The 24930-nt window shown below is 41.7% G+C and overlaps 1 protein-coding gene across 1 annotated transcript in view; it reads right to left on the reverse strand.

The window, feature by feature from the left end:
• Positions 1-769: 769 nt before the first annotated feature.
• The window catches only part of LOC135700208 (protein fem-1 homolog CG6966), a 153124-nt gene continuing 128963 nt past the window's right edge, over positions 770-24930 (reverse strand). The window contains exons 2-8 of the mRNA XM_065220651.1: positions 18991-19150; positions 18731-18931; positions 18442-18660; positions 18193-18379; positions 17503-18139; positions 17185-17424; positions 770-2752 (exon numbers count right to left, since the gene is read on the reverse strand). Coding sequence (XP_065076723.1) covers positions 2567-2752; positions 17185-17424; positions 17503-18139; positions 18193-18379; positions 18442-18660; positions 18731-18931; positions 18991-19150 — 1830 coding nt within the window. The 3' untranslated portion in view covers positions 770-2566. The remainder of the gene's footprint in view (positions 2753-17184; positions 17425-17502; positions 18140-18192; positions 18380-18441; positions 18661-18730; positions 18932-18990; positions 19151-24930) is intronic.

Consider the following 24930-nt stretch of genomic DNA (forward strand, 5'->3'; position numbering starts at 1 on the left):
TTCGATTTGTTGGCCCGAGGAGCTGTGCCTCATAAACGCCAGTCGCTGATTTATTTTCTTCATTCATTGTTTTCGTTTCGTTATCAAACTGACGTTTGCATGGTCAGATTCCAAAACTATATGCCCTACTAATTTTGCTTTCGTAACAAATTAGATTAGATCCCAGAGCAAACCAGAGTAACTCTGAGAAACTCTGAGTAAAAGAGGTACTCAAATGAAAGCCGTCTTCCCCCTCGGTTAACTCGGCAAATGGTTCACAGCCTAACCCTGCTATCCCTGCATGGTTATTTCTGACAGACAAGAAGTTAGACTTTGACAACCGTAGCTGAGTTTTGCTCGAAAATCGGCCGATCGAACAAGGAAAATCACTTGCGAACCACGAATTAAATTTAACTCCACAATTCGACAGTGAGCATGCAGTCTATGCAATCCTTATGCAAAGTGGGACTCTTATGCGTATAACGGCAGTATACGCGATGATCGATTCTCTTCATTGATTTTCTCTTTGCATTGCTACAGCTAAGTGAAACAATTTTCTAGAATTTGTTCAATGTAGGGTTGTAACAGGATGTATTGGCTATCAAAAGCAACAACAAACGCACCGAGAAACGTTAATTCTAGCTAGTTATTAACTAAAAGATCCCAGTCGGCGCCGCCGTTTACGCCCTTATGCATGCTAACTGTCGAACTAATTCACAGCCTAAAACTCTGAAATTCATCAGAGAGGTTTTCTTTCGTTTCAACTTCAACGAAAACTATCCATAGGTCATTTTTAATAATTTTCGTTCTGTATAATCTTTCATAATAATAATAATCGTTCTGGTTCCTTTTTTGCAGCTTTGTTGTTCCTATTCGCTCTTATCCTTTTTATTTTCCATTTTCCTAATACCTATTTTCATCTTCTATTTTCCGTTTCCAGTTCCGGTAGGATACAGGTTTCTATTATACATTCGTCAACGCGGGTTAAAATGATACATTGCCTGCTGTTAACATGGTTCACTTATTATCTGCTTTGCTCTCCTTTGCTGTAACACATATGCAAATGGCGATTGTTTTGTTTCTTCTCATTCGTCCAATTCTCTATCCACGGCTACGTACTGGATGTCGAAGTATGTATGTGTGCGGGGGGTGTGGTTGATATTCGCAAACGTTGTTTCTCCTACTGGTTTTTTATTGTGTCTATATGTCACTACAATTGTTTAGTTTTGCTACTTTCATTTAAACGCTATAAGTCTGTTTTATTGCCCGTTCAACTGTTTATTTTTTTCTCGGGTTATTACACCAACACAGCACTATTATCCAACGATATAGATTGAGAAGCAGCAAGTTATAGTACCAAGAGTAGTCGATAAAACGATGTTTGTTTGTAAATTGTGATGGCGAGATGGTGCTCCGATATCACGGGACAATGTAGCTAAAGGTGGTGTTGTATGTTCGGTACCGTTTACATATAAGACCGAATAGGATTGATGTTGCAGTGAAGGATTTGATTTTGATATTTCTCTAGCTAAAGTTCCACCCGGGTGGATCAAAGATTAGGGAGCATTTTTTTTATTTGTCTGTTAAATGAAATTGTTCTATATTCAGTTATGTTTCGCAGATAAACCGGCTGCTTAGTACATTGTTCGTTACATTTTAATAACACGGGGGAGACTATGTTTACCTGAACACTTTGAAAATGAAATGAAGATGAAAATTCAATACATTCTAAGCGCTAACCTAAAACGTAAACGGTAGGAAACTGTATGAATCGTTCCACTAGAATAATAAAGCTAACAAAAATAACGAGTTCAATGAGCGAATAAATGAAATTTCCAGGGAGTTGTTCTCTTTAAAACCTATATCTTCCTTAACTATCACCGTACGTTTCTCACGACGTTTGTTCGTCTCTTTCTCTCACAAGCTTAAGCATATGTAAAGTTGGCATAGGAAAACTTAGGAGCTTCTATAAACTAAACGAAAAATCTTACTGCGAACACGAAAAATAAACTTAAATCTTCTCATTTGTAACGAAACCCACTTCAGGGGGTTCAGACACGTCCGAGGCTAAAAAAAAACAGCTGAATAGTAGCATTTCTCGTAGCTTTACTGCGAGCTCATCACAAAATAGCGAACTGTCACATTAGTTAAGAAATGAAACCTTCCTGGGTGTGTGTCTCGCAGCCGAGCTAAAGCCTGCTCTGAATAGTTGTTTATTCTTTACACTCTGAAATGAAACTCATCACTCTAGTCCGTTTTGAATTGCTCGCTCAAATCGGTAGCTGACGGTCGTAATAATCAATGAAAATCGTGTCAAAATTGTGATTGAGTTAGTGAGCATTCATCAAATCTAAGTCAGCACTTTTTCGAAAACTTAAAACCTGTAAATAGGTGTCAAATTCTTTACTACTCTACACTCACTCTCGCTCTCATTAACCTTAAATTCCAAAAAAATATCCAAACTTTCTGGAAGCTACAAAATACGTACAGCCACGAACGGGCCTGGGGATTTGTCCAACTAAAACGATCAATATCCTATACACATTATTGCTACCGTCCTGCCGCCGCCGTCGGGCGACTCCTAGGTCTAGTGGGAATCGATAAACTCGTACAAACACTTGGGCACCTGGTTGTGGTATTCGATGGCGTGACGCTGCAGGACCCGGGCGGCCAGACAGGACAGGCGGGTGTACTTGATCGGGTTGACCAGCTCGTGGAGGCGTTGGTTCTGCAGCAACGATTCGAACGTGTCCCCATCTAGGTTTTTGGTGTCCTGAAAGAGCGGAAGGGGAGATTCAGATTCAGAAAAGGAGGTCAATAGCGAGAATTCCAAGAACTTCGGGACAATTCCGTCACTTCTATTTTGTTCTATTTTGTTTCGAAAGTTTCGATATTTAACGGGAGTTTCTGTTTGTTTACACTAATTGTTGCTTGAAGCTGCAGGAGATCCAGGAATTCTCACGTTTGCCGAAATTTCAAAGGTTTCTGACGATTCCCGGGGTATTGAGGCTTTATTCTGAGTTCTTATGTCGTATACCAATAAGCTCATAACAGAATCGAAAAGCGGCAACAAGTGAACGCTATTTATGTTGATTTCTCGAAAGCCTTCGACAAAGTACCCCACGATCTCGCCATTCTAAAAATGGATCGCCTTGGGCTACCATCTTGGATCATAAATTGGCTGGAATCGTATCTATCGTCCCGTAAAGCTTTCGTTAAGGTTCATGGTGCTAAATTCGTTGAGTTTGCAATTCCATCTGGTGTGCCACAAGGAAGTCATTTAGGTGCCGGACATTTGAGACCGCGTACTCGGTCTCAAATGCTGAACAACTAGGGGAATTTACGTATTCTCGGCAACCTAAGCAGCGACCTTCTTTCTATAGCCTTTTTCTCTAAGGAACGCACACATATGCAGTATTGGTTTGTTTACAATCTTTTGCTGCCAGCTGCTCTAACAATTTCAGTCGAAAGAATTGTCAAAAACTGTTTTGAAACGCTTTTACAAAGCTCCAATCTTCTCTAGTGAGAGCGAGTATTGTCGGCAACCAGTTTTTCTTCGGCAACCGTTCCATTTGAACTGCATGTAAATCCGCTGTTCTATTATCGGCAACTCGAAATCAGCTACAATTTGTAGTGCGTGTATTTCATTTCAAGAAAACCTTGCTAGATTGCTTTTTCTCAGTGGTAAAAATATAGTCAAATTGAACCTGAAAGCATAAAGAATCGTTTGCATGCATTTAGCGAAGTGTTTTCGTAAGAAAATCCAGTGAAAATAGTGTTTCAATTTGGGTTGCCGAAAATAGTCTGTCATGCCGAAGCCGTCATTTCCCCTATATGCTGCTGCTCTCACCCTTAGAAAGAGACAATTTGATCAAGGATATACTTCGAAGTCGCTGTATTTCTCATTAGGAAATTCACCAAGCACCACACACTATCTCTTCAACGTCACTATGTCAGGATAAATCACGAATACAAACGAGTTGCGAAACGGTGCTCGACGTGGATTGCAGAGAAAGCTTAAGTCACGGCCCAAGCAGTCTATGATACATAATGGTAACGTGGCCTCATCTACGCAAGATATCTATCAGCTGTTCTCTGAAAAATTTACTAGTGTCTTCACGGAAGAGACTGAGTGACTGGCTGCCAGTTACGCACCACGCTCTGGCCAAACCATGGGCAGAATTGACATCAATCCCGAGATGTTTTCCAGGGCTTCCTCGAAACTCAATTCGTCGTACAATCCGGATCCTGACGTTTATCAACAGTCCGCGGACGTCGGCGTTTTCCCATCCTGTTGGCAGAGCTAGCACACATGTTTCCAGTATACAAGAAGGGCAACAAACAGGACGTTGGCAACTACCGTGGCATCACTTCGCTTAGCACTGTTGCTAAATTGTTCGAACTCGTTGTTATGGAACCGGTACTCGCTCGTTGTAAGCCGTATATTAGTATCGACTTAGTATTCATGGCTGGTCGCTACACTGCCACTAACTATGATGTGTCTTACTTCCTTCATCTCTAACAGTAAGTCGGATCGTGATTGATAAATTGAATCAATCGCAAAACTGGTCAGGCTTGGTATCCACGGCTGCCTTTTGCAATTTTGTTTCAGCCGTACCTCACCGATCGCTATCTTACTGTTGCAGTCCCGTATGTTCGCTGCCACGTCCGGCATACCCCAGGATAGTCACCTGGGACCGCTGATTTTTCCGAGTTACTACAACGACGTGAATCTGGTAATTGAGGGACCACGACTATCTTACGCAGGTGACCTTAAACTCTTCCTTCGAATTCACTCAATTGAAGACTTCAACGTCAGCTGAATGCTTTTGCTGATTGGTGTATTCTGAATCGTATGGAGGTTAACCCGTCCAAATTCTCGGTTATCTCTTTTTCGCGCAAGAAAGAGACTATTATCAACAATCAATACGAAACTAACGATTTTAAATTGGCTCACCACTTTAGTAGCCTATTGGTCCCAAGCAAACGATTAACGTACCCTATTCTAGTACTACGCAATGTTTGTTTTGATTCGCTATGAAAGTTTGACAGATAAAATGAGGGGTTTTTGGTTTTTCCTATGTTTCGAGGGGTGAATCGATTAGCTTGGGACCGAAGAGAGTACCAGAGCTGAGCCAAAAAGTTGAGCACGTTTCTTCGGGAACTTCTAGTCTTAGAGTTACCTCTATGCTATTATCATAGAGGTAACTCTAAGACCAGAAGGTCACGAAGAAACGTGCTCAACTTTTTAGCTCAGCTCTGGTACTCTCTTCGGTCCCAAGCTAATCGATTCACCCCTCGAAACATAGGAAAATCCACTAACCCTTCATTTGATCTGTCAAACTTTCATAGCGAATCAAAACAAACATTGTGTAGTAGTAGAATTTCGACTAGAATGAGGTACGTTAATCGTTTGCTTGGGACCAATAGGCTAGTCAAGTAGTGAGCCAATTTAAAATCGTTAGTTTCGTATTTATTGTTGCTATTATGTTCAAGTATTTTTGTTAGGCACTGAAATTGCACATCTCGTATGCCGTCGAGAAAGCTTTCAGAATTCTAGTGTTTATCTTCAGGATTGCCAAAAACTTCACGGATATCTACTACCTTAAATCGTTGTACTGCTCCTTGTATCGCTCCATATAAGAATACTGCTCGGTTGTCTGGACTCCTCACTACAACAACGGTGTCGAAAGAGTTGAATCTGTTCAGCGACGGTTCCTGAGATATGCGCTACGTAAACTGCCGTGGGCGAATCCCTTTCGATTACCTAGCTACGAAAGACGTTTGCAACTGATCCATCTGGAGCCCCGGTTCGAAGAGATACAGCAAGGGCATTGCTAATTGCAGATATTTTGCAAGGACGCACCGATTGCCCTGTTCTCCTTGAGCAAATTGACATCAATGTTCAACCCAGAGCCCTACGGAATAATTCAATGCTGCGCCTGCCTATACAGCGAACTAAGTCTCCGCACTATTTGACTTTGACCTGACTCGCCAGCTGCTTCGCCGGAGGCTTAGTTCGTTTTTTTCTAGATCAGTTTATTTTGACTAGCAATGTTCCTTTTTTACGAGATGACTATATTGACTTATTGATGTTTAGTTTTAGTACTTTTCATGTTTAGTCAAAGGGGTGGTCACTCCGCACAGTGTGCCAAAAAATACAGTTGGGCACACCTGGGCACTCTCATTGGCACTGTTTGGCATCCATAATTATAAATGTGCATGATCTTTACAGTTACTGGCAATACTGTGCTATATCTGCGCATGTGCCAAAATTTTAATCATTGTTGTTTACACAATCCAATTGGTTCATAACTGCAACCCCGGATTTCCGGCCAACTTCCGCCATGGATCCCTTAACAGCGCACATCCTAATGTATGCCCGAAACAGTAAATCATTTGTATCGGTATTATCCTTTCGGTTTTTAAGGGGGTGCTTTATCGAAGATCGTTAAATTAAAAAAAATAGCTCTTCTATGTTGATTTGTCCATTTCGAAAGAATGGAAAAGAAACGGATGGAACGGTGCCCTCAACTACTACTCCATGTTGTTTCGGTTTAACCAGTCTGAAATCATCTAGACTAGTTTTATTTAGCATTTATTTTGCGGGATGGTAGCTTTCGATGACTGTTGCTCCACCGGACACATGAACGTTCCGAGTGGTAGTGGCGGTCGCTGAAGACGCCAGCGACGACGACTGGGTGGTGGTTAGGGAATCCTGCTCACCGCTAAGGCAGCCAGCCGTAAGCAACAGGAACATATTCGTCGCATTCTTAACTTAACCACTTTGTCCCGTTTCTTGTCATCGAGTTGGAACATGAGCTTGGCCACCTCGAACCGTGCATCCGTGTTGTCCCAGTCGGATGGTTGACATCGATAGCGTGAGCCCGTTCCAGCAGTTGTAGATTTCGGATGCCATCAGATGCGTTTCGATGCTGTATTTGCCGTGTTCGTTGTACAGCGGGGGGAGGAACCTCCATCACGTTTTTAAAGGGATCCTCCGGTTTGGCCAGTTTTGTTTTCCCTTGTCGAGTATTTTCATCACTGCGACCATTTTTCTGATCTATTGTGATATATTCCCCATTTTCTTTAGCTATATCAAGATGCCGTATCACTATTATTAGGAGTGATCGCCATCGTTTGACTAATAGCATTATCCCAGCACGGCATTATACTTCGAATAAAGTGCACTGCCGTACTGGGAGTTGTTCTCCAAATGTCAAATGGTTCTATCAGCCCCTTGTCGAAGAACTTACACCTTTTATTGAAAATTGCCGGACAGTGGCATAGCAAATGTTCCGAGTCTTCCTTTTCTATGCCACAGAAGCGACATACATCATCTTGAAGTTTTCCAATCAGCTTCAAGTGATAACGGCTCGGACAATGACCTGTTATAAGACCTGCATATTTATATACTAAGATCTTTCTTAGAAAGTTCCAGGATTTTGTGGGTCACAGAAATGTTTGGATTAATAAAAATCGCTTCGACTGCTTAGCAATGGAAGTGTTCTTCCAGTTTTCCTCCACTTTTGAAGATTCCCACGCTTTTAGCTCCATTCTAAGAGATGCAGTCGATAAGCCAAAAAAGGGCTCTGGCCCGATGAACTTATGAGAAGATCCGAGTCTTGCTAGAGCATCAGCTCTTTCATTTCCCTCAATCCCACAATGACCAGGAACCCAATATAAGTTGACTTGATTATGACCAGACAATTTTTGAAGTGATTGAACACACTCCCAGACAAGTTTTGCTGTACATGTCGCCGACTTTAAAGCATTTAGAGCAGCTTGACTGTCGGACATGACGCATATATTTGAACTCTTATAGTTTCTACGCAAACATATAACGGAACACTTTAAAATTACTTGGATTTCAGCTTGGAACACAGTTGGCCATCTGCCCATAGGAACCGATATTTCTATCCCTGGGCCAGTTACTCCTGCTCCCACTTGATTGTTCAATCTTGAACCATCTGTATAAAAAACAAACGATCCTGGACGAAGAACCGGGCCACCAAATTACCATGAATTACGCCCAGGGTCAACTAAAGGGTGATACGGTCAAAATTTGGTCAATATCAACTTGACGTATTTCTTTCAATTTTGCATTTAAAAAACCTGAACACCCCTCATTTTGAAGGTGTGTGTGTAGAATGTTGCTCCTATTTTGATTTTGGAATTCACTCTTCAGTTGTCAAAATGCCGTCCAAGCAAGAAGAGCAGCGTATCAAAATTTTGCTCGCGCATCGCGAAAATCCGAGCTACTCGCACGCAAAGTTGGCAAAATCGCTAAAAGTTGCCAAATCAACCGTTACAAATGTAATTAAAGTGTTTGGGGAACGTTTGTCGACAGCCAGGAAGTCTGGATCGGGGGGAAATCGAAAACCGGAAGCCGCTGAGGCGACAAAGAGAGTTGCCGGTAGTTTCAAGCGAAACCCTAACCTCTCTCCGAGATGCCGCAAATAAGCTGGGTGTATTGTCTACAACCGTGCATTGAGCCAAAAAACGAGCCGGACTATCGACTTACAAGAAGGTAGTGACTCCAAATCGCGATGATAAACAAAATACGACGGCCAAAGCGCGATCCCGGAGGCTGTACACGACGATGCTGACGAAGTTTGACTGCGTGGTAATGGACGACGAAACCTACGTCAAAGCCGACTACAAGCAGCTTCCGGGACAGGAGTTTCATACGGCAAAAGGAAGGGGAAAGGTAGCAGATGTTTTCAAGCACATGAAACTGTCAAAGTTCGCAAAGAAATATCTGGTTTGGCAAGCCATCTGTACCTGTGGCTTGAAAAGCAGCATTTTCATAGCTTCCGGGACTGTCAACCAAGAAATTTACGTGAAAGAGTGTTTGAATAAACGTCTGCTGCCTTTCCTGAAGAAACACGGTTGTTCCGTACTGTTTTGGCCGGATTTGGCATCTTGCCATTACGGTAAAAAAGGCCATGGAGTGGTACGCCGCCAACAACGTGCAGGTGGTTCCCAAGGACAAGAACCCTCCCAACACGCCAGAGCTTCGCCCAATTGAGAAATACTGGGCTATTGTCAAGCGGAACCTAAAGAAGACCAAAAAAACTGCTAAGGGCGAGCAGCAGTTCAAGGCAAACTGGCTTTCTGCGGCGAAGAAGGTGGACAAGGTGGCTGTACAAAATCTGATGGCAGGGGTCAAGCGTAAGGCCCGGCAATTCGGATTTGGAAAAGCGGAAGCCTAACTGAATATTTTTCCTGAATTTTATACTAATTGAACTTGAAAAAGAAATTTAATTTGATTTTTTAAATAAACGATTTCACCGATTTACACGCGTTTTCCCCTGACCAAATTTTGACCGTATCACCCTTTACTTGAAAAAGTCGATTGAAATTGTATCTTTTCTCCATCCAGTCTTCGTTGTTCCTTACAGATTTTAGAATCGTAAGATGTCCTCTAAGGTCTCCTTCAAAGAGTTTCACTGACCTTGTAATCCTTAGAGCACACTTTTCGGCTTACAATTGTACAAATTGATGCAATGGTAGCATATAAAGCAAAGCATCCAATGCCTTCGATGGTGTACTTCTCATTGCTAACCTTTGGAGTTTTTCTAACGTTTGGCCAGTTTGTCCGGTACTGATTATCCAGCTAGGGTGCCTCTGGAACATCATCTTGGTTAGTATGGTTAGGATCTGGGATAGGATTCCACTGCTTGTTCTTTTGTTTCTTCAAAACAAAACATTTGAACTGTCAAATTAACCGGGTTGCCAGCAAGCAAATAAATTCAGTCTGATGATCTCGGTACTGCCGGCATAGCTGCGGCACACTGAGAAAAAGTTGGCGCAAAATAATTGCTTAGAGTTACCACCCTTTGAGAAAAACAAAGGGATGCCTAATTTTACGATTTATCTAGTTCGTTTATTTGAAAGGCTCAATCGCGTTCGCTTTACGGAGCCAATAATTCATTGTTTCGTAACAAAATTTACTTAATTCTAGGAGGAGTTGAGCCGAAAACTCGCAGATTACCAGAAGTTAAAGGAGATCTACGTTCACGATAAATTTTAATCGAATTTTCCAATAAACTTGAACATCCCATGTTTTGAAAAATCATTACCCATAAACGGGTCACCGTAGAATAAATGTTTTTGCGACAAACAATAATGACACATTTAAACGATTTTTTATGCTGTTTTTATATAGAATTTTTTAAAGCGTAAAAAGCGACTTCAGGGTATTCACAAATATTCAAGAGGGTAAATTTTAGTTATTTAAGTTTTAAACACTTTGCTGGATTCGCGAAGTTAGCGATTTTCAGAGTTGGTTGGAAATGCTAACATGAAGCTTTAGTGTGATAATTTATTAGCTAGAGAATGATCTTTAGAAGAGAGTAGGTGGATAGTTCCGTTAGAGTACGGCGTGGGGCTTTAGGTAGTGATGAAAACGTCGCTAGAACTATTCCACAGCCGCAGTCAGTTTATGAGCAAAAGAAGGACGCACATTTTTTGCCTGTAGACTTGGAGACGTACTAAGATCATTCTCTAGCTAATAAATTATCACACTAAAGCTTCATGTTAGCATTTCCAACCAACTCACTTTGCTGGATTTTTTACTCGAAATTACTTGAAATTTTCTACTGTGTATATTTTTCCAGTTCAGGAATTATGTTTTCCTACAACTTTGTCTCGGATGCCATTTCGATTGGAAATGACGTTTTATAGATTATTACGGAGATGAACTAGCCTAAGGCTAAAAATCTCCTAAATAAAGGAGGAAAAAAAAAGTTTATAGTTGTGATTTGTTGAAAAATATCGAATACACCATTTTGTTTTTGTTGGCATGGTTCAAAATGACCGAGTTTTTGCTCAATGGCTCTAATGTTGGCCTATGGATCTAAGATTGGGCCCATCGCTAAAAATCTGCTATTTATCATTTTTATCAAGATCACGGTACCAATGGATATTTTTGGTCGCTATTGAAAATTTAGTCAATTGCTGAATTTATGTATGGGCCCAAATTAGGGGCATTTAGGCCGACATTACATCCATTTCCCCTATGTTAATAATTGATCATCATTTTCAACATGGGTGAGATCTTTCCTTTATTTTTCTCTTAACTTAAATGCTGGTTACTGGAGGGTCCACCAGGGCACCCGTTTGAAGCGAAATGGATATGAAGAGTGGGAATGCCAACTCCCTGTCTCTAACATTTCGTGAATAGAGAACGGGCTCTTCTCCCCACTCCTGTTGGATGGCATGCTTTTGACCGGTTGAATGATCTTGTTGTTGGAAGGAGATTCTCATTTATCCCGTGGATGCACGTGGACGATGTTGCCCACGGATTCACCCAAACCGTTTTTGGCCCTTCATACACTGGCAGGCTGAGTACAATTAGAGGTTATTAAACTCGATCAAGTCGAACAGCGAGGATATTTCACAGCAGAGATGCCAGATTTTTTTTTCAGAAGTCTGTGAAATATGTCTGTGAACTTCGGGAATGTCTGTAAATGGGCTGCATAATATTAGCAGAAGTTTTGCGTATGACGGGGGGGGGGGGGGGGGGTTTATGAAATATATGGGAAATTTTAAATGTAAGTAAAAGTCATGTTCGAGCAAAACACAGACCTGCTTTTAACGCATCCATTTACGGCGTATACGTTAAAAGCAATTAATAAAAAAATAAATTACGACTACACGACAAATGAGATGAGGTCGACTCAAAGTTGAGATTAGTTCACTCATATTCTTGAAAACGTAGTTAACTCATAGACTGAGTAAAACTTTCCGAGCTTTTACAGAAATTCGTTTTCTGATATGAGCAACATCTCGATGTACATTTTGAAATTAGTATACGGAAAAAGTTTTCATGTAGTTTCCATTGGGAATGCACATAAAAATTTTCCATTAACAAAACCATAGATATGGTCACATGAATGTTATGTGAAATTCTAATGAATATTTTCCATTGCATACGTGATTTATTCTTTGAGTGTATACTTCTAGAATAAGTAAATTTTTCGTCGATTTTTCTCATATTCGAAAGGATTTATGAGGCTCGGAAAATTTTACTCAGTCTACAAGTAAACTACGTTTTCTAGAGCTTGAGTAATTTAAACTTAAATTTGAGTGGATCTTATATGCCATGTAGTGTGGAAATCCGTTAGTTACTTAGTACTGGTCTTTTTCAGCAGCGGGGGAACGAGCACATCTTAGTGAGAGATTCAACTTTCCACCACCTAAATATAGAGAAATCGACAGTCAAAAGAGCAATTTATAAGCTTATTAATACGATTCTAAATACTTCGTGCTCAAAAAGTGTTGATGAATCGCACTAAGATTCTGTTTTCGTGTTCGGTAAATTTTACCGAAATCAGAACAGCTGAACTTTCGGTAAAACTTTGACCTTCATTTTAAAGGCTATTGAATTTGAAAATAATTTCAAAACATGTTCAATCTTGTTTAAATGATCAAATCTTGTCATTTTAGTGGAGATTTAGTTTCAAAGTAGCTGAATATCAATTGAATTAAATTGCATAAATTTTACCGAACAGTTCAGCTGTTAAGATTTCGGTAAAAATTACCGAAGTCGGTTAAAATTTCTAAGTGTGATCAGGGTTGCTTAAACGATTCAGATAGGAAAGAATATCGAAATAAAGATCATCGCGCAATGGAGAGTACTGTACAACGAAGCCAAGTACGATGAATTGGCACTAAACACGAACACGAACAAGATTTTACAAATACAGTTTTAAAATAATATCAAGCAACATATTCATTTCATGGCTAAATATAACACAATTTGCTGATACCAACCTTTTTGCCTTTGTAAAACTTAAAGGGTGATACGGTCAAAATTTGGTCAAGGGAAAACGCGTGTAAATCGGTGAAATCGTTTATTTAAAAAATCAAATTAAATTTCTTTTTCAAGTTCAATTAGTATAAAATTCAGGAAAAATATTCAGTTAGGCTTCCGCTTTTCCAAATCCGAATTGCCGGGCCTTACGCTTGACCCCTGCCATCAGATTTTGTACAGCCACCTTGTCCACCTTCTTCGCCGCAGAAAGCCAGTTTGCCTTGAACTGCTGCTCGCCCTTAGCAGTTTTTTTGGTCTTCTTTAGGTTCCGCTTGACAATAGCCCAGTATTTCTCAATTGGGCGGAGCTCTGGCGTGTTGGGAGGGTTCTTGTCCTTGGGAACCACCTGCACGTTGTTGGCGGCGTACCACTCCATGGCCTTTTTACCGTAATGGCAAGATGCCAAATCCGGCCAAAACAGTACGGAACAACCGTGTTTCTTCAGGAAAGGCAGCAGACGTTTATTCAAACACTCTTTCACGTAAATTTCTTGGTTGACAGTCCCGGAAGCTATGAAAATGCTGCTTTTCAAGCCACAGGTACAGATGGCTTGCCAAACCAGATATTTCTTTGCGAACTTTGACAGTTTCATGTGCTTGAAAACATCTGCTACCTTTCCCCTTCCTTTTGCCGTATAAAACTCCTGTCCCGGAAGCTGCTTGTAGTCGGCTTTGACGTAGGTTTCGTCGTCCATTACCACGCAGTCAAACTTCGTCAGCATCGTCTTGTACAGCCTCCGGGATCGCGCTTTGGCCGTCGTATTTTGTTTATCATCGCGATTTGGAGTCACTACCTTCTTGTAAGTCGATAGTCCGGCTCGTTTTTTGGCTCGATGCACGGTTGTAGACGATACACCCAGCTTATTTGCGGCATCTCGGAGAGAGAGGTTAGGGTTTCGCTTGAAACTACCGGCAACTCTCTTTGTCGTCTCAGCGGCTTCCGGTTTTCGATTTCCCCCCGATCCAGACTTCCTGGCTATCGACAAACGTTCCCCAAACACTTTAATTACATTTGTAACGGTTGATTTGGCAACTTTTAGCGATTTTGCCAACTTTGCGTGCGAGTAGCTCGGATTTTCGCGATGCGCGAGCAAAATTTTGATACGCTGCTCTTCTTGCTTGGACGGCATTTTGACAACTGAAGAGTGAATTCCAAAATCAAAATAGGAGCAACATTCTACACACACACTTTCAAAATGAGGGGTGTTCAGGTTTTTTAAATGCAAAATTGAAAGAAATACGTCAAGTTGATATTGACCAAATTTTGACCGTATCACCCTTTATTTACTTTTCTCGACGATAGCAGAACCGATTTTTTGTTGTTGTTTCGGCTCTCTCATAGGACGCCAATGAATTTTATACCGATCGCACATTGGGTTCCAGAGATATGTCATTTTTTTTCTCTGGAAGTGGCAGAATACTGGGGGCATTGCACGACGGATTAAGATGAATGGAATAGGATGGAAACACACTGTCCGTTTCATTCACTTTTTCAGTGACTATAGACAGTCAAGATATAGATCGGCCAACGTGAGTTGACGAATCCAAACAAACCGTCAAATCGTATGGAAAATGTTCGTTTTGGATACAACATGGCAGCACATTGACAAATCTATAACTATGACCGTCTATAACAGTGACAGCTCGTTCATTGCGTGGATTTGAAAACGCGCGAATTTCTAATGCGTGTTGCAAAATGCATGGCACGTGTAATTTGATTAAAGATGTAGAACAGTGTAACCAAATAAATTTTAAAATTTGCCCTTGATTACAAAAGTCTGTGAATATCTGTGAAAAACTAAAAAGTCTGTAAATGTCTGTAATGAAAAAAATGTCTATGAAAAAAATAAAAGTCTGTGAATTCACAGACATGTCTGTGAATCTGGCATCTCTGGTTCACAGTCTACTGTGAAATAAATGACCAAAACAATACAAAACCAAAGCACACTACTGACATCTGGCTCCGTGTTCGTGGGAAATATTTAGCTAAGCGCCATGAACCCGCATGCAAATGTTATTAATTGGTTCGTGTCTGATCTATTCTAGAAAAATTATTTTTATCTAGATAAAACAATCCTATGGTTTTGACAGTTCGGATCACTGCACATTCAAATCGGCCGTTAACGATTTTCGGGCATAATTCAGAATTAAGTGTCATGTCGGTTTGTCGGTGGTTTCATATCATCATCATCATCATCAAATGTCAATGATTGATCATGAGCAGTTCCACGCCAAATGACGAATCGGAAAAACTCGACTCGATTTGCATAAAACTTTGCATAACTGTGCGTTATGAGCAGTGTTATGTTTTGCAAAAAAATATGCCATTTTAGATAATGTATTTTTTTCAAACTGGCGTCTTTGACATTTTTAAATAAACTGTAGCACGGAAACGTCACTTCTGATCGAAATGTCGTCTGAGACAAAGTTGTAGAGAAACTACTGCAAAATATATACACGGTATTTGGAATGAAATCTGACAGGAAAAAATAATAAGACTCTGAGATTACATCCAATTGAGTTGACATAATCAGCAAAGATTCTTGACTTAGTTAGGACTACTGCCGTTTCCGGGAAAATAATTCGACGCAACTGACAGCCACAGCATGCTATTAAAGCTGATAATCTGACACCAAATGCTAATTTTTCTCTGAATTGGAAATACAATTTAGTGCATTAAAATAGTTCAATTATTATTTTTATTTCGCACGCTAGAGATTTTCAGTCTTGAGCAAAGTTGCAGAATTTGACATTTTATGAAAAGTTGCTGAGGATATAAAATCTGTACATCTTCAAACAACAGAGATATACGATGTTTTGTAAAATTTGTCTGAAATTCACGTTTTTAGTATTGAGGTTTATAAATTCGTTGAAAACAATACTTTTATCATTTTTCGTCGATCGTTTTTGGTCGAGCCAATCTTTTCTAGAATAATACTTTTATTTTTAGAGTACTTATTCTATTAATTAATAGCCCAAGAAATTAGAAAAAAAAACATGATTTTCTGAATGATTTTTCTCAAAAAAGCTGAATCAATTTGCAGTCTTCAACAAAGATGTTTTTTATTGTTTTCTAAAAACATACATATTGTTCTGGAAAAGAGTGGCTGGACAACAACCGATCGACAAAAAATGATAAAAGTATTCATTTGAACGAATTTATAGAACTTAAAACTAAACACGTGAATTTCAGTAAAATTTTACAAAATATCGTATACCTCTGTTACAGCAGTAGTTTGAAGATGTACAGCTTTTATGCATTCATCAACTTTACATAAAATTTTACGTTCTTCAACTTTGGCCAAGACAGCAAACCTCTAGCGTGTGCAATACAAAAAGCTGGTATCGCTGCGCCATCTTTGCGGCAAACACTTGAACTATTTTTATCCACCAAATCATAGTCCTAACTAAAGTCAAGAAACTTAGCTGAAGACGTCAACTCAGTTGCATGCGATCCCATAGCGTTATTATTATTTTCCGGCTAGATTTCATTCCTGGCCCACTGTGGAATAAAGGGCGAAGAAATTTAGGTTAGGTTCCGATGAAGAATTTTAACCAGCCCATAGTAAGGGTTACCTCCAAGAAAATAACCATTACAGATCAGGCATGAATGCCGTAGATTATTTTTTTAAAGTTCTTAACCTATTCAGGGGTGTAGTTAAACCATTTCTGATATCGCCCATATATGGCACGGGTAGCATTCAATAAAATGGCTACTTAGGGCCTCGGAAAATCCGAAGAACTATGAGCCTAAAGATTCCCATCGAATTCAAGCCCTAAGTCAACGCACTATGGGCAAAAATGGGTTGAAAATCAACCCAAAATTCCTGTCATGAACAATGACTTTTTTAACGGCGCCGGTGGTGTAGTGGTAAGCGTGATTACCTCTCACCCCAGCAGGCCTGGGTTGAATCCCAGTCGGCGCCGCCGGGATGTTCTGAGGCATAACATCTCTGATCACGCCTTCCTTCGGATGGGAAATAAAGCCGTTGGTCCCCGGTTCATGAGTTGATGGGTCGATAGGTAGGGTCCAGGTGTGGGAGCTGCCTTCCTGGCACGTCGGTAGCATTGGTGCTCAGCACGGAAAACAAGATCGACGGAAAAAACAAACCAAAGGAAAAAAAAAAAAAACAATGACTTTTCCGAAAGAAAACAGTCTGAGGAATCGAAGGCACGTAGTTTCATACGCCACACAGACTTGTGTTTTGGATCATTACGAGTCTCTGCGTCGTTTAAAACCACAAAAAATCGATTCCCTAGAATGTTTCCCTTCGGAAAAGTAAATGTTCATGGCCGGAATTTCAGCTTCCTTCTGAGATATTGAATTTTGGACCCTTTTTTCCCCATCGTGCAACGGTGTCCATTTGACCGGTGGCAGATACTCACCAAATGCGCCCCGTACTCCAGCAGCGTCTGTGCCAGATTGGCCGGGCAGGGTCGCGTGAGGGCCGCTAAATGCAGGGGCGTGTTGCCGGCTTCGTCCTGTGCGTTCGGATCGGCACCGACCTGGAGCAGTGCTTTGGCGAGGCGTGGCGATGGCAGTTGGCAGGCCGGATAGCGTCCGACGAGGGCCGCCTCCTTGTAGCACGCGAGATGTAACGCCGTTCGGCCGGATTTTGCTACAATCTACAAACGAAAGAAAGAAAACCGAAACTCAATTAGAATCTATTCCCCCAATTGAACTGAGTGTCGCGTTGGGCCTACTTTTAAACTGACTAATTCGTAGAAAGCACGCAGAATCTGGTGTTTCATACTATCACAACAAATTTCCTCGTCCTCGTCGAGCAGCCGAGCCAGCAGGCAGGCCAAATGCAGCGAGATGACGAGGGCGCGGTTCAGGGCCGTACTGTCCCGTTCGTGGCATGGCATCTGTTCCATCATCCGCTGGCCGAGTTGCACCTCGCGGATCGATTTCTTGAAGATGATCAACATGTCGGAGGTTTCGATCGGCGGTACGATCCGTCCGCGGGTGATCGGTCGACCGGCTTCGCCCAGCATAAAGCTGAACAGCTCCGCAAACGAGAGTAGGGAGGATTGCGTCATCGGGTTCAGCGGTTCCAGGATGTTCTGCTGCATCGACAGTGCGTACGTCCACAGTTCTATGCACCGGTCGAAACGACCTGAGTCGGCGTAGACGGCACCTCGGAAGCGAATGTAGTAACTGGTATCGGGATGAACCGGCCCGAGTATCCGTTCGCGTATCAGCAGCGCCTGCATACGCATCTCGTCCGGGTCCATCACCAGCTCGTCCAGGGCGCTGAGGTCATTCACTTCCTGGCCGAAGTCGTAGGCGGGAACCTGGTCGCGCACTGGTTTCGGCAGGACCGGGCTGTTGTTATATCTGCAAAGGAAGGATTAGAAGAGTGTGTCTGGAGCGGTGTTGTTCGAACTAACCTATCTTCCATGGCACGTTTCCAGAACGAGAGTGCACCGAGCATATCACGTTTCTTATCTACGTAGGTTGCACCGAGGAGTTCGAGGGCCGCTACTCTATCGTCCCGTTTCACAAATGGCAGACTGATGAGGTGTTCTACGATGGGCAGGTGTCCTGTGACGCTGGCAGCCAAGAGGGGTGTCATTCCTGAAATCGTTAGTTCGTCAGTACAAAACAAACATCTTGGACTACCTTCGGCAACAACCTACCGTAGGAATCTACATCCATTGTGGCACCGTGCTGCAGGAGCAGTTGGAGGATTTCCAGCGAACCGGACTCGGCACAATCGTGCAGGGCAGTGTTGCCTTTCACGCTGCGTCGGTTCACGTCCGCTTTGAGCGACAGAAGGTATTGTGCAATTTTGTAGTGTCCCTTGTAGCAGGCGATCATCAGGCAGGTGTGACCGTGGCGGTTTGCCACTTCAATATCTACATAAAAAAAACAAATGGTTTATTAAGATTTTAGATGAAAGCGCAATCGCAGTGCAACGACACCTACCGGCACCATGTGATACTAGGTATTTGACGATTTCATAGTGGCCATCGAAGCAGGCCGCCCGCAGGGGTGTGCTGTTGGTTTTGGTTGTACTGTTCACTTTGGCACCGTGCTGGACTAGGAGTTTCACTATGCTGGTATGGCCGGCGGCTGAGGCGCACCACAGGGGCGGAGCACCCTCTATCGTTTCGCCGTCGAAGATCACTGGAAAGGAAAGGGAAATTTGAAACTTCGTACTTTAGCGGGTGTGACCCTGGTCCTACCTGATCCCGGCTGTTCGACATCGGCGTGACATCGTTTGATCAGGTACTGTACCACATCGAAGTGACCATTCCGGCAGGCGATCAGCAGCGGGGTGGCGCCACCTGTCTTTGCCGTTACCAACATTTCGATCTCATTTTGTGGTCGACCGCTGATGTATCGCTGCAAGGTGAAGGTAGAAATGATAAAGAAATCGGTTACAAGGTTGTCACCAAGTTGCATGCAGCTATAGGAGGGAGGGGATTGACAAGCCAACTGTTGATTGTTGATGGTCGCTGCAAACAAAATCGAAAACAGGGAAGTGCATTCTAATCGGATTCAAACGACCGCACGCGGTTTGAGCGGCGGTTCACCGTTCGTTTACATAAATATTGACACTTTCGAATGGTTTCTATAAATATTCGTCGCTTCCCGATGTCATCCACCATCCATCATCAAGCGCAGTTGTTGACGTGACGACAGCGACGACATCGAAAGTGGTGACCTCTAACTTATTACCACAGGAGGCGCTAACAGTTGCGAAGCGCGGTCAGTAGTGAGAGCGAGACCGTCACGACGCTCTTGGCAAACGTCGCAAAAACCAAAATCGAAGCCGCCGCCAAAAAATGCGACTAATCAGTCAAAGTGATTGAATCGATTCGACCCGCATTGATAGTAGTGTTGGTGATCGAAATTGTGTTGTTGTATTGTGATTTGGTGAAAGAAGCAGCACATCAATTTAGAATTCACGTGCCGGCTATTTTTTGTTTCGTTTGATTTGGTTTCGTTTTGATTTGCAAATTCTGATTAGATTGTGTTCTTCACATTAAAGAAATTGAATATGGAGTATTTTTTTTTCGTTGAATCGTTTTCCGGGCAAGGAGGCAGTTTCCAAACCAGGATCGAGGTACTGTGACTAAGCAATTATTGGAGATAGATAACACAGTCCAAGGATTTCAATAGAGGTTCCTCGAAGTTGTATATCTGATAACTGAGATAAGATGTCCAAACCAGGTGTTCATTATCTACACGGTAAAAAGTGGTCATATCTAATCCAAATGCTCTTGCACTTGACTTATTCTGTTATGCGGCACTACGAATCGAAGTGATTTATCGTTGAAAATATGTACTATATAACACCTTTAAATCAAAATGATTATCATTTGAATTGGCACCACTGTTTTCATCAATTTAATTTGATTAGTTTTGCTTTTGGAAGCAAATGTCAAAAACGCACATGCCAAATATTACTCGCGAAGATGGCAAATCAACAACAAATGAAGTCAAATGAGAGAAGCAATAATTCTTCATTTCAACCCGAAATAATTTGCATTCTAGAGCGTGAGTATTATGAAATGGATGCTGTATTCAATAATAGTGAATAATTACAAAACATTGTCAAACTTATCAAATTTATTGCTCAATGTATTGTCTTGCCCTCTTGCAATGTTGTTGACACATGTTCAATGGACATATTCTGGACATAGTTAAACTTAGGATAAATGAGTTAAACTTAAAGTGATAGATTGTTAATATCAGTATGGTCGACATTTCGACTTCAAAGTACAGCACATCAACAACGATGTGCAATACAATCTAAAATGAAGTGATTTACTGTTGATTTCATCGTGCTTCGATATGATCTCTTCCAAAGGATTTGCACATCGAATTGCAATGTTTGGCAAGTAGTGCAAAGTCAACAGTAAATCACTTTAAACGAACATGATGTTTTTTTACCGTGTACAATAACATGATTGTACAGGGTGTGCACGACATTATTTGCACACAGAAAATAAGTTGCCAAAATTTAAGTTTGAAGAACCCCGAGAATTCTTCAGAACGAGGAGCTCTAAACCTAACACAAAAAGGGTGATCAGTAAGCGTCAAAAGATCAGTGTGACAGAGCGGCACGAATTGGGACAATTTTACCGTAACAGACCATTTTGGATACAATCCGTGCTGAATCGTATAAATGCAAAATATATTCGAACACAACTTTGGAACGGACGCAGGAATGCCATCCGGGCCACCAGTAAATTGCAGTTTAGAGCTTTGCGTGCCTAACGTCTAAATTTTTAACGATTTTAAAAATCAATTAACTCTTAACCCATCATGCTGAACATAATATTTTCTCACTCAAATTATGTAATTTGATCAATGCTCAGTGGTTCAGAATGCAAATTTAGGTGGAATGATATGTTTTGAGCCTGTAATTGAAGCTTTAGACTAAAAGTCTCTTCTACAAAGTTGTTCCTTATAGTTAGGCCTTCATTTTTGTGACAATGAATTCCAGGGTGGTTCTTATTACCATTAAAATAAAAAATCTATCTTTTTTGTTTGAATAAATTAAGGTATACATTCTTCGGCAAAGTTATAGCTGAGCTAATTTCAAGCAACTTTGTATTTGCCAATAACTTATTTATTTGAAATTTCTCCTGTAAGTCATCTTCTAGAGACTATTAAAACTCTTTAAGACGAATGATTCATAGCGGGATTTGTTGTCTGTATTTCTTCTAATAAAAAAGATATACCCAAATATAGTAAATAATATAAATAAATTCAAATTGATTGTTTACGAATTTAAAAAATAACATACCTTCAATTATTGAGAATAACATACGCCTTTTAGAGGCCGTTAAAAGCTTTTGTTGTTGTTTGCCCCAACAAGAGATATAAAACGTCAATATCTCTTGATCGGCGAAAGATATGGACAAACTTTGTGCAGCAAAAATTTGCGCCTTCTTAAGATCTAAAAGTTATTTGAAGACATCTTTGTTGAGAAATTTGAAATAAGAAAACTAAAGCAAAACAACTGTTTTTTAGAGACACCTTAACTCAATTCAAGAAAATAGCTCTAAATCCGTCAATTTGAGAGATATAAAAGTTTTTTTTATGAAAACTTGCTTGAAATTAGCTCAGCTATAACTTTGCCGAAGAATGTATGCCTTAAAATATTCAAACAAAAAAGATAGATTTTTTATTTTAATGATAATAAGAATATAATAATAAGAACCACCCTAGAATTCATTGTCATAAAAATGAGGGCCTAACTATAAGGAACTACTTTGTAGAAGAGACTTTTAGTTTAAAGTTTATATGCTAAATCTGCATTCTGAACCACTGTGCAATGGCGCCTAAACCGATGGTCCATGATCACATTGGGCGTCCCAAAAAAGTACCGGTTCCCCAGGGGAAGTGGCCAATTCTCAAAAAGAACCAAAACCTATCGTGCGACATATCAAACTTCATGATTTTACATAACTTGTGCCGATAAGGGCCATGTTGACAGTCCACGGTCACACTAGCCCTCCCGGGCATGTTCCGGTGCCCCCGGGGAAGTGGCCAGTTCTCGACAAGAACCAAAATTCCAACTAGCAACAAGTGCAATTAGGTTCAGTGATTGTTGATAAATGTGGACTCCCAATACCCAAGTAACCATAGGCACGTTATTTAGCCTTTTTGCGAAGAAAACATATCAAGAAGACTGGCAACTTTTCCTGAATCTGAGCGACAGACAGAGTAGCGCCAACAATCGATACGAAACTAACGATTTTAGATTGGCTCACTACTTAACTAGCCTATTGGTCCCAAGGTACCCATTCTAGTATAAACTCCAGTACTACACTATCTCTGTTTTGATTCGCTATGAAAGTTTGACAGATAAAATGAGGGGTTCATGGATTTTCCTATGATTCGAGGGGTGAATCGATTAGCTTGGGACCGAAAAGAGTACCAGAGCTGAACCAAAAAGTTGAGCTCGTTTCTTCGAGACCTTCTGGTCTTAGAGTTACCTCTATGGTAGCGCTGCGCTCGAGCGAAGGTGGAAGCAAACGCATAGAAAAATGAGCAAATACATAAACCTTTCTTCTGAGGATGGAACCTTTGCTATCCAATTTGTTCGGAGCATTTACCTTTGAGCGGCAGATGCCGCGATTGTGCCTGTCTCATACCGGTCGTTTGAGAAAATGGAAGAGTTGCCAGTCTTTTTGATATGTTGTCTTCGCTTTTTGGCTAAATACGAGCTTCATCGAAACTTACAAACACTGGTATAGCCGTTGTTCAGCTGTATATAACCAAACAGGCGAAATAACGTGTCTATGGTTACTTGGGTAAGTTTGATATGTCGAACGACGGGTTTTGGTTTTTTTTTTGAGAATCGGCCATTTCCTCAGGGCCACCAGAATATGCCCGTTAGGGCTAGTGTGATCGTGGACCTTCAATAAGGCCATTACCGGCCGAGTTTTATAGAATCATGGAGTTTGATATGTCGCACGACGAGTTATAATCCTTGTTGATAATTGGCCACTTACTCCCGAGGCAACGGAACATTTCCGGGATGGCCAATGTGACCGTGGTTTCTCAATAAGGCCATTACCGGTCGAGTTTTGAAAAACTATGAAGTTTGATATGTTACGCGACGGGTTTTGGTTCTTGTCGAGAATTAGCCAGTTGCCCGGGAGAACCGGAACATGCTCGGGAGACCCAATATGACCGTGGACTTTCAATAAGGCCATTACTGGCCGGTTTCTGCAGGATCATGAAGCTTGACGGGTTTTGATTATTGTTGAGAAATGGCCAGTTCCCCGAGGGCACCGGAACATATCCGGTAGGAACAATGTAGGAACAACGGAACATTTCCGGGATGGCCAATGTGACTGTGGTCTCTCAATAAGGCCATTACCGGTCGAGTTTTGAAAAACCATGAAGTTTGATTTGTCGTACGACCGGTTTTGGTTCTTGTCGAACATTTTCCACTTCCCACCGGGGGCACCGGAACATGCCGTGGAGGGCTAGTGTGATCGTGGACTGTCAATAAGGCCATTACCGTCCAAGTTTTTTTTTTAATCATGAAGTTTGATGTGTCACAGGATAGGTTTTGGTTCTTGTCGAGGATTGGCCGATTTCTGCAAGATCATGAAGCTTGATGTGTCGCACGACGGGTTTTAATTATTGTTGAGGAATGGCCACTTCGGTGTACACGGCCTACACGGCCTGTACGGCGGTGTACGGGTTCGGCCTACACGGCCTGAGCGTCTGTTCACCATGGAGGTGCGGCTCAAACAGCGTCTGACTGGCATCCAGCGGCTGAATAAGAAATGCTGTATTGTGTCAGCTAAATCTAAGATGGCAGCCCCATCTACACAATAACTGAGCGTCTGTCCACCATGGAGGTGCGGCTCAAACAGCGTCTGCCTGGCATCCAGCGGCTGAAACAAGAAATGCTTATCCCCGAAAGCTATACCCAAGATGGCAGCCCCATCACGGCGGATAGGAGACCTTAGGCTAACTACCTACTGTCCCCGAAACTTTACAACTGTTACAGAAACCAATAGAGAAAGATCACGGACTGATATTACGGCAACGACTTTTAGCGCAAAACAACGGACAAGAATTGGAACATGGAATGTACTAACGCTAGCCCAACAGGGGAAGCTGGCACAACTCGCCAGCGAGGCTCGACGCATGAAGCTCGAAATCCTGGGACTAAGCGAAGTCCGTTGGCCAAACTTTGGAGAACACAAGCTGCCGTCGGGACAGGTACTACTCTATTCTGGTATTCGAGGTGAAAACGCTCCCCGCCACCGTGGAGTTGGTTTCCTGCTTAGCGCCCAAGCAAATGCGGCGCTCATCAAGTGGGAACCTATCAATGAGAGGATAATCGTTGCCAGATTCAGAACGCGGGTTCGTAACCTAACCATAATCCAATGTTATGCGCCAACCGATGCTGCCGAGTTACAGGACAAAGAGAACTTTTACAGTCAACTGAATGCAGTCGTGGATAAAATTCCGAGAGGTGACATCAAGATCTACATCGGCGACTTCAATGCGAAGATCGGCTCCGACAACACGGATTATGAGCGTGTCATGGGGCGCCATAATCTTGGCGAAATGAGCGAAAACGGTGAGCTGTTGGCAGAGTTTTGTGGCAATAACGACATGGTGATCGGGGGTTCGCTCTTCCC

Source organism: Ochlerotatus camptorhynchus, unplaced genomic scaffold, assembly GCF_037179485.1.
Source record: "Ochlerotatus camptorhynchus isolate MF236.1 unplaced genomic scaffold, CSIRO-AGI_Acam_v1.1 ptg000130l, whole genome shotgun sequence".
Classification (NCBI taxonomy): Eukaryota; Metazoa; Arthropoda; class Insecta; order Diptera; family Culicidae; genus Ochlerotatus; species Ochlerotatus camptorhynchus.